This window comes from Phaenicophaeus curvirostris, chromosome 2 (genome assembly GCF_032191515.1).
Source record: "Phaenicophaeus curvirostris isolate KB17595 chromosome 2, BPBGC_Pcur_1.0, whole genome shotgun sequence".
Classification (NCBI taxonomy): domain Eukaryota; kingdom Metazoa; phylum Chordata; class Aves; order Cuculiformes; family Cuculidae; genus Phaenicophaeus; species Phaenicophaeus curvirostris.
The window spans coordinates 85,372,789-85,389,923 of NC_091393.1; the positions used below are offsets into that span (position 1 = coordinate 85,372,789).

Below are 17,135 nucleotides of genomic sequence, written 5' to 3' on the forward strand. Positions count from 1 at the left end.
ATTCCATTTGCCGAGTCTGCAATTTGTGTTAGAAACAAACTCTTCATAGCAAATTGGCATTTTTGAGTCTCCTAGATGTACCTATTCTTGTCTGTTCAAAGTAGCTTCATTCATTAAACAGGCAGCCTTGAGCTAAATATTTATTTAAGTACTAAATCCCATTCTGCTGTGTAGGAAAAAAATCCTCCAGCTGCTTAATAACTCGAAGTTTGGACTTCAGAAAGAGTAAAGCAAATTTCCTCTAGAAGTCTAGATTATTTTTCTCTCCTTAAGATGGTTCATAGTGGAGCACCTTGATCCTTAGACCACTGACACAATATTGTCTGCCATAATGCATTCTCTGTATCTGACATCTGGGAAATGGATATGCAGAGGGATTGAATGGCTAAGACAAGGACAATTTCTTGTAGCTCTGTTTCACTGGAATGCCAGCAAAAGCAACTATACTGACATTAATACAAATTTGAAGTCAGTCTAAACGATGGAGAAAGGACACCTTTTTATTCTTTTCAAATTCAGCTGAACAAACATCTCCAAGGAAGTGTTTTTGAAAACTCCTTCCTTTTGATAAGTGATCCAAACCTGACATCATACTGCTTTTGATATTTGTGTTGGTAGAACCTTCTTATTTGTCTACAATGCTCTCAAGCACCACAAGACAGATTTTTGAAGGCTTGTTTAATTATCTTAATATCCACTGACTTCTGGCAATAACATAAATGCAATCAGTTGCAAAGAAGACGTATGCAATTAATACCAAGAAACTGTTCTCTACAATAATATCAGTAAGTCTAACACATTCATATGCTCCAGATTGTTCATTCATCTAAAACAGTGAAACCACATGCAAAACATATTTCATACCCTGTATTTCAAACAAAAGGCACTTTTTTTTTACAGTAGCTCTTCTTTCAACTCAATTACATTTAAAGAAGCAGTTAGGTTCAATTATGTTTAGAACAAGCAGTTTTAATAATGGCTGCTAATGTGCTTTAAAAGAGTGTATATTATTTAACTGATACTGAAAGAGCAAGTTACCTTTTTGAGAGGAATAGTCTGAACCCACTCCATGGAGTTCACGTCAAAGATATCTATGGCATTTTCACTGTACACACAGAGGTATGGTGCATTGTAACCTGTGAAGGAAGGATTAGGTATAGTGTCATGTTCTTTAAGAGAGGGCTCAAAAATACAATTTCTTATTGTTTAATCATATTTATTACACCTCCCTACACCTCTCCCTAATTCAACAACAATCTTTGCAAAATGTTTTTGGAAATCTCTGCACTCAAAAATGGTAGACCACCACCAAAAAACCTCAAGACTCCATTGCTTTTCTTTTAACTTTGCAGAATCAAACTGCTTTTTGAACTACAAGGAATTAGTTTACCCTCCAAACGTTGATGTGGTTCGAAATTTTTTCTTCCAAAATCCTTATTTTAAAGAGCTTGTATTTTGTAAATGATGCAGTAGGGTAATATATTGTTGTTATTAATAACTGTCTTTCAGCTGAACTGAGATCTTAGTCTTTGCACTATGTACTAAATGAAGATCAGTTGGAAATATGCACCATGACATAGTCACAAAAAATCTTCATGTTTCCTTCTAGCTTTAACTCTCTTTTTGTATTTTCTGGATTGTAAAGAAAATTGTAAAGTCACTTAACTAAAGCAATCAAAACACTTTCACAAATATCAATGACCAGCACAGATGAACTACATATGAAAATACCTGTTTTTTTCAATCCATCACAAAAAACTTTAATTTGACTCATTCATTCTCAGAGTCATCCACTGCAATAATCACACTCTTGCTTGAAAACCAGAAGTGACATACAGCCTGTGAAAGTTGATTCTTCCACATTCAGAAGGGGCTTCACTCAAACAAAGTGATACATTCGTCTCCTCTGCAGTGTGACTGTACTGCTGTCACAAGGAGGTAAGAAGGCAGGCTATTTTAAAAATCAACATAAGTCTGGGCTCATTCACAGATACTCTGAGGACAAACTTGGCTAATCTTTATTTCCATTCAGAAAGACATTAAAAAGAAGAAGACAGGCATTGGAGGATTTTTTTTTTCCTCCAGCTGACACAAAGATAAAGCTCCAACCTCAAAAAAACATGCAATAGATGTTGAACACAGTTCTTGATGGAAAGTGAAATCTTGCAAAATTACAGTATTTTTCCCTTGAGATAATGAAATATACTTTCTACGCTGCCTGCCAGACATTTTATTTTGGAAGAGAAGAGGGAGACAGAAGGGGAAAAAATTAAAAACTAAATTTTAAAAAAAGCAATGAGATGAGATGAGATCAGATGAATGAGAAGACTCTCAATAAAAAACTGCTGAGGAAGAGAGAATGAAGGAGCAAGGAAAGACAAAAAAAAACCCCCAGTAAGTAGGATTAAACACCATTTGAGAAAAGCAGGTCAAACTACCTGACCCCAATGACTCTGAGCACCAAGAAAGCCTGAGTCACAATGCTGAGACTTGTAAATAACAACAGGCCAGTATCAGTGGCAGCAAACACATAAAGATCCCATTAGCAGGATCTGACGCTTTTGGCTGTTTTAGAGATCAGGCCACGTGTTTAGAAATTGGATGTCATAGTTTGAAATACTGAGCAGTATAGGTCAGTGATAGAGTTGTCAAAACTAGCGTAAGTGAGATCAGGATTACACACTCTGACCAGATTAAAGATGCTGACTAAAGCTGAAAAAGTTCATTTACCTGCCAGGTACTCTTGAACTTCATTTCCCGGGGACATTAATACAAGCAGTGATCACTTCAATGTATAACAGCAAGCACACGAACACACATGTCAACTTACAGCAAGAAGATGGAGTTGTGGGCCACATCAGTTCTTGTTGTCTAGATCTTCGGCCCTGGCAGTCAACGTAAACCCCCATGCTGCTAAAACACAGCAGGTATTCTTTATTTGAGATTTCAACTGCACAGATGGCATCAGTTGGCTGCTGTGAGATAAATGATAGTGTGTGGTCGTCTGGATGGAGCAGACTGTATGGGCTGCCTTCTCCATGAAGGGGATATTTTAAGAAACCTGACTGGTAGCCCACACAAAGACGGTCACTGAAGATTGACATCCACTGGACATTACCCTGGACTTGGATCTCCTTGATCTTTTTGTGACGTGTCTTACTCTGATTTAGTTCATAACAGAGGACCTGCCTTTTCATAGCTACACACAGGCATGTAAGAGCTCCATGGCGTACAGGTCCAGAAACTATTGCCTGACAGCCTTTTGTCTCTGCCAGCTTATAAAACTCAGTCTCCCTTCCATCCAGGGCAGCCATAGGGAAAAGCCGCACGTGACGGTTTCGTCCTGAGATTACTGCAATGAGCTGCTCATTTGGGATAAGTTCAATCTGATGAACCTTCTTATTGTCACCAACACGGATAATCTCTGAAAAAAAAACCCAAAACAACCCCCCACAAATCCAAGTAAATAATGTAGAAGTGTGAATTGATTAAAATATATATGTTTGTAAAGATAAACTATGAAGTATACCCAAGAAATCCCCTTTATGGCTTCCAGCAATATTAAAAACTACAGATTCAAAATTCGTATTTTAATAATACCAGAACCAACACCACTGGATAGACCTTTGTCTTACCATCTGTCATTATATTTCTTTACAATACTGACAATGAGTTTTAATTTCTAGTAACAAGGAGGAGATTACAGAAAATATCACAGCCAGGCTCCTCAGTGAGGTGCACAGCAGGAGAAGAGGATACATTGGTCACAAATTGAAATGGGGAGGGGGGTTCCAGCCAGATATACAAAGAAAATCATTCATTGTGAGAATAATTACACTTTGCAACAGGCAGCTCAGAGAGACTGTGGAGCCTCCATCCTCAGGTGTTTTCAAGACCCAACTGGACAAAGGCCTGAGCAACCTGGTCTAAGTTCGATATTAAGCCTGCTTCAAATAAGAGAACAAAAACTTCAGCTGCATTCCAGATACTAGGTCTTTGTTACTGGAAAGGATACTCAAAACAGAAAGAACACAAAATACCTTGATTATCAGCTCTAGCATGGGGTTCCAGAGCTGATAATGTAGCACATGAATTAAAATGAAACCAAAGGATATTTAAAGAGAAATAAGGTTAAAAAGTCACTTTCTGCTTATTTAATTTTAGGGAAATTATCACCAGTTCCTAATCTCTTACCATCTTTGGTGACATGCACAACAAATAACCCTTCTTCATTCCCCAAAGCTATTCTTTCATGGTCTATGACATTAAGAAAAAAAAAGAAAGGTTATTTTTCTTTGGAAATACTTCTTCAACAACAGTGATAATTCTCATTACCAGAGACAGTTTTTTAGTATCTTGAAACAGACAAATATAAAGCCAAACCCAATACAGTCATGTAACAAAAAGCATTGGTAACCTCCCAATCTTTCCAATTTCTGAAAAAATAAGTCTCTTCTCATGTTAATAGAGGTAACACCAAGATACATAATTTTTACCATTCACTCAGGTGTACTACCGACTCTGAAATAACTATAATATCACATTAAAATAATTTAAATAATCCAAATCTAACACATTTTATGTATTAGCATTTAAAATGACTAAATTTATGTTTTCTCTCTGGTCTGACAAGTAGATTTTGCAAAGTCAGTGATTTATGCCTATTCTATAGTGCTAATTTTGCCCTGTTATGGCATTAGATTTACAGAATAACAAAACAGTGATGCGCAATTCTCAGTCAAACTTAATCATAATTATGAATAAGAGTGAATAGGGGAATATTCTTTAAGATCTGACAAAAGTATTGAGTAGTGAATTGCATTTCTCTCAAACCTATACACATTTCCACATGGGCTAAACCCACTACATATTACTCTCCCTTCAGCAGATAGTGTTTAACATGTTTTTGTAAAAAAGGTATGCTTTTAGCATACCCGTTTTTCTTAGAGCTTTCTTCTCATTCATTTCATACCTATGATCACTGCAGACTGTGTTGTTTTGATGAGGGGTAAGGTGCTGTCATAAGCTTCTTTGGGAACATAGACTGAGCGGTCTTTGAGTTTGTTTTTCTTCAAGATCCTATGCAATTCATTCAGCACTCCTACCCACTTGCTTTTTTCATTTTCACTGTCTGCTAGAATCAGGATTGAACACTTATTACTGGATGCCGGGAGCTGTGAAGCTGTGACCTAGGACATTTTAAAATACATACTTTAAATCATAAGCAATAACAAAATTCATGATAATTTTTATAAGGGATGCCTATAAGCACCCATTTAATTTAACTCTTACAGTGAACTAAGAATGCAAAAATTTAGCTTTAGTTAATAGAAAACACTCCACTGCAATCAAGAACCCACAGCAGAAAATCCTGTACATGTGAATAACTCCGCAAAGAACTGAGAAAACTTTGGCTTTATTCTAGCTGCATTTGTAATTTAAAAATTTAAATTCTGTTATTTGGAAACACTGCCCTAAATAAGGTAGTAATCTGTTTCTCACAGCAATTTTATAATAAGACGTGTTTGTCACAAAGTATTCTGTATTTTCTTAAGACCAATAGTTTTCATTAATAACTTAATGCCACAGGAATGGCCATTATGGAAGAATGATCTATGATCCTTTTTGTGCATTTTGTACACCTAATACAGACAAAAATGGAAGCCACTTTTGTAGGTTTATCTCCTCTCAGCATGCAGAGTGATGAACAGTCTGAAAGCCAGAAAAAGAAAGTGAAATACAATGGTATAGTAAAGAAATGACAGAGGAAATATTAAGATACTAAAGATATTTCATTGAGGTCAAAGGTTCAATAAACTTTCTACTAAAAGTAAGAAGAATGTTAGAAAAAGCCAATGTTGGCAAAATCCTGATATCAGATAATAGATGTAAGTTTTGATGAGTATTCTACACTAGATTTCTATACTGACTACCTGATGACTGGGAGTTTTCAGAGATCCAATGCATATACACCAAGAAAATACATAAAATAAAGATTTCAGGAATAGCACAACAAATTAAATCGAGAAGCACTTTAGGAAGTGAAAATATATAAGGTTATGAAGAACAGAATAACTGCAAATGACTAACAAGAGGTTGAGAAGTGTATGTCTTATTGTGAAGGTTAAACAACTAAAACACACATAAAGGGGAGATGAGGGTTTATCTAAATGTACCAGTGCTATTTTTACTGCGAAAATTATATATATACAGATCCCTATGCGCTGTTGCTGCTGCCATGGATACGACATAACCAGAACTTGCAAAGGAAATAGAATACCAGCAAGCTGTCAGTGAATGGACACCGTACACCACACTGTGAAAGCCTGTACTTGTGGTTACTAGGTTCAAGACACAACACTTACCCTAAAGATACAGGGGATATCTTTTCGATTTGCATGAATGACATCTGAGGCCAAGACAGAACTCACTGAGAACTCTTCATCCCTTATGGAGACCACAAACATTATTTGAAAAGAGTTAGAAGAGTAAAATCTGTATGTCTGTTCTTAACTCATACATTTCCACAGTAACCTTGTTTTGTGAAGGACACAACAAAACATCACTGAGAACTAATTTTTAAAATTACACTTTCCTCTTTTTCTGAGATAAAACTCGCAGACGCAATGTTAATTAATTCCAGGTAAGCGTTGATGGAGATGAAGCTACTCAGAATATCTCCCTTTTTTCTGTTAAAATTAAAAGGTTTTTATTTTTTTAAAAAATCAAACTTATAAAATAAGACTGGACCAATAACACCTCCCCAATTTTTCCATAAAAACCCAAACTCACTAGAAGTTACAAGCTACAGCTGTTTGAGACTTCCTGTATAACCTAACCTAGTTCAGAGACGAGCTTTGCTTAGTTAGTATGTTAAACATCCTCAGCCTTCCGTGAATTCGGTAGTATTTCTGAAGAAACTGGGAAAAAAATCTAGCCCTTGCAAACCATAAATTGTATTAGTTTTATCCTATAACAAAGTTTTATCTGTCTTCCAAAACTATACTAAAGCTCAAAAGAATGTATTTTTCTTCCTTATTCATTTCAGATCTTGTACCTGTGTACAATGTATTTCAACACATGAAACAGCAACGATAGTTTAAATTGCCACATATGAAAACACAAGTGGAGTTCAGGCAAATTGCAAATACTCCTTTGTTTCCAGAAAATTAGAAGCTCTCAACATAGATCACAGTGTTTCACAAAAGCTCTGGAGCTTGCTTACTGATTTCGCAAAAAGTAAAAAGGAAAAACCCTCTGAAAAGCTCCCACTTAGCACCAAACAGCTTACCTCATGTCTATAACCTGACTCACTGTCACGCTGGGCTGGGATGCTTTTCCTTCTGCTACATCATATAGGAAGAGTTTGAAGTCACACACCACTGCCAGCGCTCTCTGCCAACCTTTTTTTACTCCAGCTGGTTTTGGTACCTTTAGCAAAATAAACTCTGATGAACTCATGGTATATTTGCAATTAAAAATCAAACAGACAGTACAAAAATCAATTCTCTCATATAGGCAGGTACGCTTTTGCTCAGTGATAACATTAAGCAATATAAGCAATAGCACAAGTGCAGTACGAGCATCAAACATGGACAAAGACAAATCTATTATTTAAGATCTCATAGCAGCATAGATTCACAAATTCATTCAAATCTATACTGACAAATATAAAGAAAGCCACCTCTAGTTGATCAACAGGAATTTGCCCAAACCCATGTTGTTATTCTTTCAGTATTTATGAAGAAGTATCCACACCAACGATACTAGGCAGTACTAGCATGAACAGGAAGACTCAGAATCTCATGGCCCCTGAAGATGATCTGATCTCTAGAGATGGACTATTCAAGACTAACTCAAAGCACAATGGCAAACAGAGATGGAGAAAGAATTACTGTTGAAAATGCTAAGAGCTGCTTTGTGAAAATTTAGGTCTTGATTTCAAAATTACTACCTTACAGCATAATTTAATCCATCCCCCCCAGTGCCTCAATTAGTGTTTAATTCCAGGTCTGGAAAACAAAATAATGTAAGTGCCCCAAATGCAGCTACCTGATACTTACTCGGACATGTCCTTCATAGGCTGTTCCTATGCCTTTCTGTGGATCTATTCCCAGAGGTCCCTTAGTCTGTTCAGGAGGGATTGGACAGACTGCAGGAACCTTGTCTGCACAGGTCACATGGCAAGAGAATCCACATACTTGTGAAAAGGAAAAGAAGCAAATAGATTCGACAGTTATTTCTTGTGCAATGCAAAAGCTAAGATAATGATGCTATTTACAAAGGAATTCTCTCCTTTTTTGACCAACAACTGAGTATTTTCACTGAACTTTGCCACACCAAGACAGAAACTTAAGTCTGCACAAAGCAACAGTCCATGCTTTTACCCGCTCTAAAGTCTGATTTTCTCATTTTCAGAGGTGTATGAATACACACTTTGGTTTCATCTAGGTAGGAAAGAGCCTAATTAGAAGCTCATACTAAAATAATCTCTCTGATTTCCTCTGTGCCCAGCTCTACTGGTAAAAAAAAAAAAAGGAAGCTCCTCTAAATTATGAGTGTCATTCATGTACAAACAAACCTAGAATAACTTGGTCCTGGAAAGAGGCAAAACTGGTACTGAATGGCAAAGCCATCTTACATTTTGCCCAGAATCAGAAAGCAAAGTTGGTGTCAGTATGCACAGACCATGGCCCCTTACGGCTATTCTAAGTATACTGAACTAAGCTCTTCTACCACCAACTGGAGCAAGCACATCCCTAGATAATCAGGTAATCTGTTACATAAGATGTTCAAAGTGCTTGGCTCCCACTGTTAGAAGACTGAAGCACAAGAATATATTCTGTTATTCCTAATTTAAACCGAAGACTCCTGCATCATCATACCACAACATTTACTATGCAACATGCATCTGCTAGAACTTCAGTTTGTATTTTCTACTTTCGCAAGTGCTTACCTTCACAAGTACAGCCCTGTCGTATTAAACCAACCATCAGAGATGTGCACTGATTGCATTTTGTTGGTGTATTAAATGATTTCACTACAAATTGGTGGGCTTTAGGCTGTGAAACAAGCAGACAAGAATGTTAGCACCTCTAATGATTCTGAAAAAGTTATTTTTTTCATATATGTAGTAGTGCATAGGTGCATTTAAAACGGCAGCTTATTTGTGTTTGCTACAATGAGATCTGAGCTCCTAACACATGGACTGAAAAAAATTCGTTATCAGTGCTCGTTATTAATAATTTAAACCATCCTCTGTAAACAAAACCATGGAAACTGGATCTTGTCTCAGAATACGAGTTTGCTTCCATGGCAGATAGGAAAGTTGCCAAAATTATTCCATTACACTCTAGAAGTTGAACGTCTCTACGTACGTGTTTGGTGGGCAGCCATCCAAGGTCAACTCAACACAGCATTTTCTAAGCCACAAGTTCAGTGTTCCTCTAAGAAGAGTTGCCTTAGTTTAAGCCAAACATCAGACTTTTTCAAAACTCCGATTTTTATTCCAGAAAGCAGGACAGAGTTCAGGTCTTTGGTCAGGCACAGGACATTTCAGAACATCCAATTGTATAAAATACAGCAAAAGTATAGTATTGTAAAACAGTATTGCAAAAGTAAAGATGAAGTTAATTTTGAAAGGGCTTCTCTTTTGTTAGTTCTTGGGAGCACAGACTACATGAGTTAAGTGTTCTTATTCTCTATCTCCCCTCAAGAACGGCAGTGCTGGTACTATACTATGGCTATGTACTGCGGCAGTATGATTCATAGAAGGCCTTAAATAAAATCCAGGAAGCTGGGTTTTTTTCCTAAAATGAACTTCCACCTAACAACTATTAGGTGGAGAAAAGATATGGCACAGGGTGAACACAAAGGCCATCCAAACAACTTGTATGTGATCTGAAATAAGACAATTTTGCAGGCTACTTTAACGAGTAGGTATACTGAAGTTTCATTCACTATCCTGTTTTTCACAGCGTAAGATATCACAGCTAAGGGCTCAAGCTTCATCCATATTTAATGACAGTTTTACTGATACAATGGAAGCTTTCTGTCTACAGATGGATGTCTTGTTTTGAAACTTGCAGGGAAACAATACTTAGCTTTAAAAAGTGATGCAATCATAAAGTAAAAAGGTTCTTTAGGGAATAAAATTAGAAAGGCAATCATTACTGATCATTACTCACTGAGCATTTGCAAAAGTGAAACAATGTGCACAGTAGAATCTCTTTCACATGATTCCAAGTGGACCTACAGTATGTTTTAAATTGATCTACTAGGATATTGCCAGCAGAACACTGCCTGTTGAAACTTCCTAGCTTTCCTTTACACAAATGAAGTCTTCTGCTATTTTGTAATTTATCGAAGCAGAGAAACAGATCTATTATACAGACTTACTTCAGTGATCAGTTGCAGAACAGAAATATACAGAAAATTCCTGAGCCATTTAAGCACTTCTGAATCTTTTATGAGAAAACTTTTCCTTTAATACATTGTATCTTATTCCTCATTTGCTTGAACACATGCGATTCACTGTGAATTAACATACACTGACTGACTTATTTGGCCAACAGCAAACTGACGTAAATATTATTTATGGAAGTAAAAAGCCTGAAGACTGAAAAACTGGAATTCCTTCTCCCAGCCTAGCTTGCACTGCTGGCTGTAGTGCTCACTTTCCATTGCTTATAAAAAATGCAAATCTACAGCTTCATTTTAGGCTTACTCTTTGCCTTTTCTCATAAATAAGCATATTATTAGCACACAGATGTGCTAACCTGAGACTGGCCCACAGTGGTATCAGTTTTACTGTAGGTAGAGGACAGAGGCGGGTTGGTCAGAAACAGCCTGGAAAACACTTTCTAGGAAGTCTCTTTTCCTTTCTCCATGTTCTGGTCCATTTATCTCTCTCTAATGTCCAAACTACTCTTTCTATAACCAAATGCCCATGTACTGGTACAGTGGAATGCCTAGTACAACTTGTCATACCACATAACGTAATAAGGAGGTTTAAATTTTAGAAAGCAACCAGCTTGCATATAAGCAAGCCTTTAGGCAGTTCTGGCAAAACTGCTCTGACAATAGTTTTCCTGAAGTTGTTGCCCAGGAGGGATACTTTTCCCCTCGCTATATAAAAAGTATGAACATTTGACTGAATACCTTTGGTGCAGAGAGTCCTGATCCAATATATGCTGTCCTCATGGTTGGTGTGTGAATTGAACGGGGAGGATGATCTATAACCTGAACATAGTCCCCAAAAAGATCAATAAGGTATGAAATACACGCTACCAAAGCTAGCCTGAACAAAGTAAAAAGACTACAATGTCCCATCCACTCCATGCCCAAGCATACAAGCAATGAAACCTAATTGATTAAAGCAGGAAAGGACTCAGAAAACAAAATCTTACTTCTCAGGATCATGATTCCTCTCTTGAATGTCAAAAATAACTTGGTATTATCTTAAAAATTTGATTGTATCCTCTTGAATGTAAAGTAATTAGAGTGTTAAATATTTTTAACAAGGAGAAGGGATACATTATTATAGTTGCAGAGCCTGGCTACTACTTTGTATTGACAAGACTTTCAGCAGGACTCCAAAATGTGCTCTTAAAAGCTACAGTATAAGATTAACTTTGTGCCAACTTTTCTTACTGAATAAGGATATATTACAAAGAGAGACTGTATCTACTCATTTCAACATAGTTCCAACCCCTGATCAATTAGCCCTTTGTGAAAGAAAATGCAACATTCCCAAAAATGCTATTCCCCATAGTGCAGAAGGCTATTACAAGATCCTAAATAGTCTCTCAACAGAGAACTGAGATTTATTTTAAACAAAAGGATTTGCAACAGCAATTTTTATATGAGTGAAACTGTTACTCCTTAAAAAAAGACAGAAATTTGTCAACATTATAGTACCTCAGTTGGTTCAATCTCACTAGCTGTAGAGGGAGACCTTGATCTTGAATGGAGGTGAGACTTGCTATCTTCATCCCGTGATGGGGTATTAGACAATGTAAAATTCTCAACTGAATCAACCTAAGAGAACAATTCAAGAGAAAAAAACCAACCAAAAACTTTCAATCAAAGACATCATTAAAGAAGAGTTATCAACTCTTAATAAATAAGACACGGGAACAGCAGAATTCCTGAGAGAGAAATGAAAGGATAAAAATTCAGTTTTAAGTCACTTCGCAATTAAAGTACAAAAATGCAATGAAAGTTATTGAACATGAACACATCAAAGCTTCTGCTTAGAGGTGAGCACATGCATAAGAGTTGCTGGTTCAAAGGCCTGATGAACACTTGATGAGACTTGTAATTCAACATATTTAAAGGGTAAATATTTTCTGAACGCTACTGGGTTTTGTTCACTGGTAGTAGAGATTTGCTAGGTTTTTTTAGCACTTCATTAAGTGAATTCCCATATAGCCCATGTAAATCACTGCAAATGTATCTAGGGAGAAATAAGGAGAAAAAGCAAATGAAACAACGTATTTCCTTAGGTTGGTGTTAATTACATTCACAGAGAATCAAGGGTGTATTCTACTCCATTTGAACTACAAAAACATCCTTACCAGGAATACAGTTTCTTCAGTGGACTATTTTCCTAGTCATTAATATACAACCAAACTAAGCCAACAGAACTATTCTGAACAGCAAGGCATATAGGCACAACAAGCTATCTTGGATAACAACTCCTCTTTTGTCAGTGCAACTGAAAAAACAGATAATATAAGACTCTTCCCTGAAAACAAGACAATTCCACATCAACTCTGCTATATGAATTTATATATTTAATAAATAAATAAATAAATCAAGATGAGGATGCTTTTCTCCATGAATAATAAAACTAAAAGCTGGAGGCGTAAAGAAGGCTCCATTGCATGCTTGGCTTTTCTGGAGCAATGTCATCATCAGTTCCCCATTGTTAAGGATGCAGATAGCTTAAAAACTAACTAAAATATACAGCAATGTTTATAGAAAGCATCTGAACACCAATGATTTCTATCTCATTTGTAATCAACATAAATTCAACTCTATCCCTTTTAGAATAAAATATATTGCCAAGCCAATCTTATACATGCATAAATAGTCCTGTTCTCCAGAAACTCTGTCATGGTAGCAAACAGGTGCAGTTGCAGTTTTTCCTTTTTTTTGATACTAAAGAGTTAAGTTTGATGGCTTCTAGTTTTATCACGGCCTTCAAAAGAAAAATTATCTGGTGGAGAATGCTCATCAGCTTACAACTTGGGCACATTAAGATGCCTGTAATGAAAGTGGGAAATTCTTACACTGGGATACACCTCTTTTCTGTACATAGACCACGTGTTTCAAGCATTGAGGCAAAATTAGCAGTATGGTAAACATATAAAAATTGAGAGCTTTATCCAGTATTAGAAACATTGATGCCTTTAAGTAGTAAATTGAAACTTTGTTTCAATTTTTTTTCCTACAAAACACATGATAACTCAAAGTCCACTCAAAGACTGTTTAACCTCAAAAAAATCTAACTTCTTAAAATTGCTATTAACAAGTAAACACAATGAGTAACTGCAGGTAAATTTTTCATTGCAAGAAAGAGACACTCCTTTTCTTCTGTGAGATAAACTCAGATATAATCTATCATTTCATAAATGTTTCCAGATACTACAAAAGTTTTCCCTTTCAAAGCAGCATTTGCATACCAAAGAATCCTCTCAAAAATTTTAGCAGAAGTATAATATATAAGACGGGACTTTTATGGAATGTGCTCCAAAGCTTTTGTGCTTTAAGACAACTGCTGAACCAGCAATAAACGTAATTTTACTTTATCTACGAACACAAAAAGCCCACAAACCACACAGAACCTCATCTACCATTGCTGAATTTGAGGGGAATTTAATCACCAGGTTTACAGCAGAAACAGGGCCTTAAGCTGTATTGCTGCAGAAATTTCCAGGTGTCTTGCTTGAATGAGAATAATTAGGTACAAAAGCAACTCGACTCAACTATGGCCAAAACTTTACGTGCTCTGTATTAACACCACTAAAATTAGTTTAAAATTAATCTGCTGGATTATCAAAGGCATATTTCAATATTTCCTATCAAAATGTAATAGCTTTGTCATCTTCCACAGGTCTGTGTGTACACTGTAACCTGCAAAGGTCTGAGTCAAAGCCATCTCAAGTATAAATTATCATGCCAAGCCCAGAGAGTTGTGGTCACAACTGGTGTTCCTCAGGGCTCAGTGTTGGGTCCAGTCTTGTTAATATCTTTATCAATGATCTAGATGAGGGGATTGAGTGCTCCCTCAGTAAGTTTGCAGATGACACCTAATTGGGTGGGCATCTTGATCTGCTCCAGGGCAGGAAGGCTCTGCAGAGAGATCTGGACAGGCTGGATTGATGGACCAAGGTCAACTGCAGGCGATTTAACAACACCAAGGTGCTGGGTCCTGCACTTGAATCACAACAATCCCATGCAATGCTACAGCCTTGGCGAAAAGTGGTTGCAAAGCTGCCTGGAGGAAAAGGACCTGGAGGTGCTGGTTGACATCTAGCTGAACATGAACCAGCAGTGTGCCCAGGTGACCAAGAAGACCAACTTTACCCTGGCTTGTATCAGAAATGGTGTGGCCAGTAGGATCAGGGAAGTGATTGTGCTCCTCTATAAGGCACTATTGAGGCCACATCTTGAATCCTGTGTTCAGTTTCGAGTTCCTCACTACAAGGAGGACATTTTGCTGCTGGAATATGTCCAGAGAAAGGCAACAAAGCTGGTGGAAGGTCTGGAATACAAGTCTTATGAGAAGAGACAAGGGGAATGAGGGCAGTTTAGCCTGGGGAAAAGGAGGCTAAGGGGAGACCTTATTGCTCTCTACAACTGCCTGAAAGGAGGCTGTAGTGAGGCAGGCACCGATGTCTCCTCTCGAGTGACCAGAGACAGGATGAGAGGAAATGGCCTCAAGTTGTGTCAGGGGAGGTTTAGACTGGATATTAGGAAAAATTTCTTTACTGAAAGAGTGGTGAAACGTTGGCACAGGCTGCCAAGGGAAGTGGTGGATTCACCATCCCCGATGGTGTTCAAAAACCCTGTAGATGTGGCAGTTCAGGACATGGTTAAGTAGGCATGGTGGTGTTGGGCTGGGAGTTGGACTTGATGATCCTATATGTCCTTTCCAATCTTAATGATTATACGATTCTATCTTGAGCCACAGCTGACAAAACCAAGAAGTTACTCTAAGCTTGCCTAACACACTGAGCACCGTGCTTCGAACTGCGTTAAGTAAGGTCTTTATTAGAGCTGTTGGGCATTATTGCTTATTTATTGAATATTCAATATATATGGTTTGCATGCTTTCCTATTCCTGTCATCATATGTGTATAAAAGAAACAGAAGTGACAGTATGAGTTTAAAATGTACATAGCATACCTGGTATGAATTCAGTCTGACAGAACTTCGATAACACTAGGTTTAAAAATCCATCTTCATTTTTGAAACACCACAGAGCTTTCTAGCTTAACAGAGTACAACATATTCACTCTGTTTTCCTTATATGAATATTTCCTGCTGTCTTTGATGCTCCAGTTTACTCAATAGTCCACTCCACATATATTTATCTCTGTACTACGATATTTTCTATGTTTTACTATGATGTGCCTCCCAAATGCCAAACTCCCATCCTCTAGATGCAGTTTCCAAAACTAAGCACATGCTTTCTGCTAAGGGTAAGAAAACAAACAGGACTGCATTTGATATTTGCTCATCTTCCCAAGCTGCATCTACCTGATCAGCTTTCACAAAGAATCTTCATATTGAAATGAGAAGTACCCAAAGTATTGTCATCAGTTGCTGTGGTATTCTGCTCATAGGATTACCAAATGAAATACTGCAAAAGCTTTTAGCCCACAACTGTAAAACAACAAAAAGCACAGTAGCAGCAGCAAACCGTAGCAGCAGCAAACCGTAGCAGCAGCACAAGACATGCATGAAGTAAATACATAATGCATACATTAAACAAAGACATGTACAAAACAGGCAAAAAATAAAGGGCCACATAGAGTAAGACAGCTTCTTACACGTCTGCCTCTGTTAGCTGGAATACAGGAAGGAGAGCGCTTTAACAAAGAAAGGAGGAGAATATGTTACAAAACCAAACAGTGACATATACAAGGTCCAGCACAAAAAAGCCAAGAGACTGTGCCTGTAACTCTTTTTGTTTCACAAATTAAGAAAACCAACCACCATCACGTTCAAAATAGCTCCCTTCTGAGTTGACACAGCTGCATACAATGCTGCTAATGTTCAAAGCAATTACACAGATCATTTTTGGAAAGGCTGTTGAGGATCTGTGTTGTTTTTGCTTTCAAATCTTCTGTCAACAAAAAGTGGGTTCCTTTGAGCACTGATTTGATCTTTGGAAAGAGGAAGTCTGGTGAATAGGGCGGGCACTCATCACAGTGATGCTGTCATTAGCTAAAATCTGCTTCACAAAGTGTTGTGAGCTGGTACACACTGACATTTTCTGACTGAGGGTAAGGAAACGTCTATATGCGAACATAAGTCTACTCATACTGAGCTGAAGCAATCAAGTTGGCCTTGTCTCACTGTGGCAGGTTAGAACGTGTTCTATAACCATCTCTTTGTCTCTCCCCTCCCATTCTTGGCTCCTGGCTATAGGGTTAGTCTCATTTTTTTTTGTGTTAGACCTTGTACAACAGAATTCATCACTCTCCATCTCCATTGGTAGTGTTTAGACACAGACAAACGTTCATTTTTAGAAGCGTTTTGAAAACAAGATGTTCTGGGAGGGAAGAAACAACCACAAAAAGGAGAAGTTATTTTTAAGTCTGTAGTTTTATATTGGACAACAGCAGTGAAACTGCAGACTACGTTACACTAATAATTTCCAATTAGCATCTCTGGACTTTGAACAAGACGAATAAAGCAATTTCTTGTGGGCACAACATATCCAATTTATAGTATCATTAAGAATCAGAATTACTTTAAACTTAATTATGAACATCCAGCTAGAGTCAGGGTTCATACCACACACTACTATAGCTTATTCTGTTTAATAATGAGAATTCAGATCCAGATTTACTCTGTGGTTATTTGCAAAGTTCAGATTTGTTTGGTCCAAACAAAGTCCC

General features: G+C 37.3%; 1 protein-coding gene across 8 annotated transcripts in view; it reads right to left on the minus strand.

Moving 5' to 3' along the window:
* The window catches only part of CDC42BPA (CDC42 binding protein kinase alpha), a 198,600-nt gene that overhangs the window by 24,897 nt on the left and 156,568 nt on the right, over positions 1–17,135 (minus strand). For 5 of the 8 annotated variants that reach the window (XM_069852694.1, XM_069852698.1, XM_069852699.1 and 2 more), the window contains 11 exons: positions 16,062–16,100; positions 11,920–12,039; positions 11,161–11,241; positions 8,957–9,062; positions 8,064–8,200; positions 7,292–7,431; positions 6,366–6,447; positions 4,973–5,189; positions 4,195–4,257; positions 2,831–3,424; positions 1,039–1,136 (listed from right to left, as the gene is read on the minus strand). In XM_069852694.1, the coding sequence (XP_069708795.1) occupies positions 1,039–1,136; positions 2,831–3,424; positions 4,195–4,257; positions 4,973–5,189; positions 6,366–6,447; positions 7,292–7,431; positions 8,064–8,200; positions 8,957–9,062; positions 11,161–11,241; positions 11,920–12,039; positions 16,062–16,100 (1,677 nt within the window). Of the gene's footprint in view, positions 1–1,038; positions 1,137–2,589; positions 2,707–2,765; positions 3,425–4,194; positions 4,258–4,972; positions 5,190–6,365; positions 6,448–7,291; positions 7,432–8,063; positions 8,201–8,956; positions 9,063–11,160; positions 11,242–11,919; positions 12,040–16,061; positions 16,101–17,135 lie in introns of those variants that run through there. The other 3 variants (XM_069852695.1, XM_069852697.1, XM_069852701.1) reach the window with 2 other exon arrangements.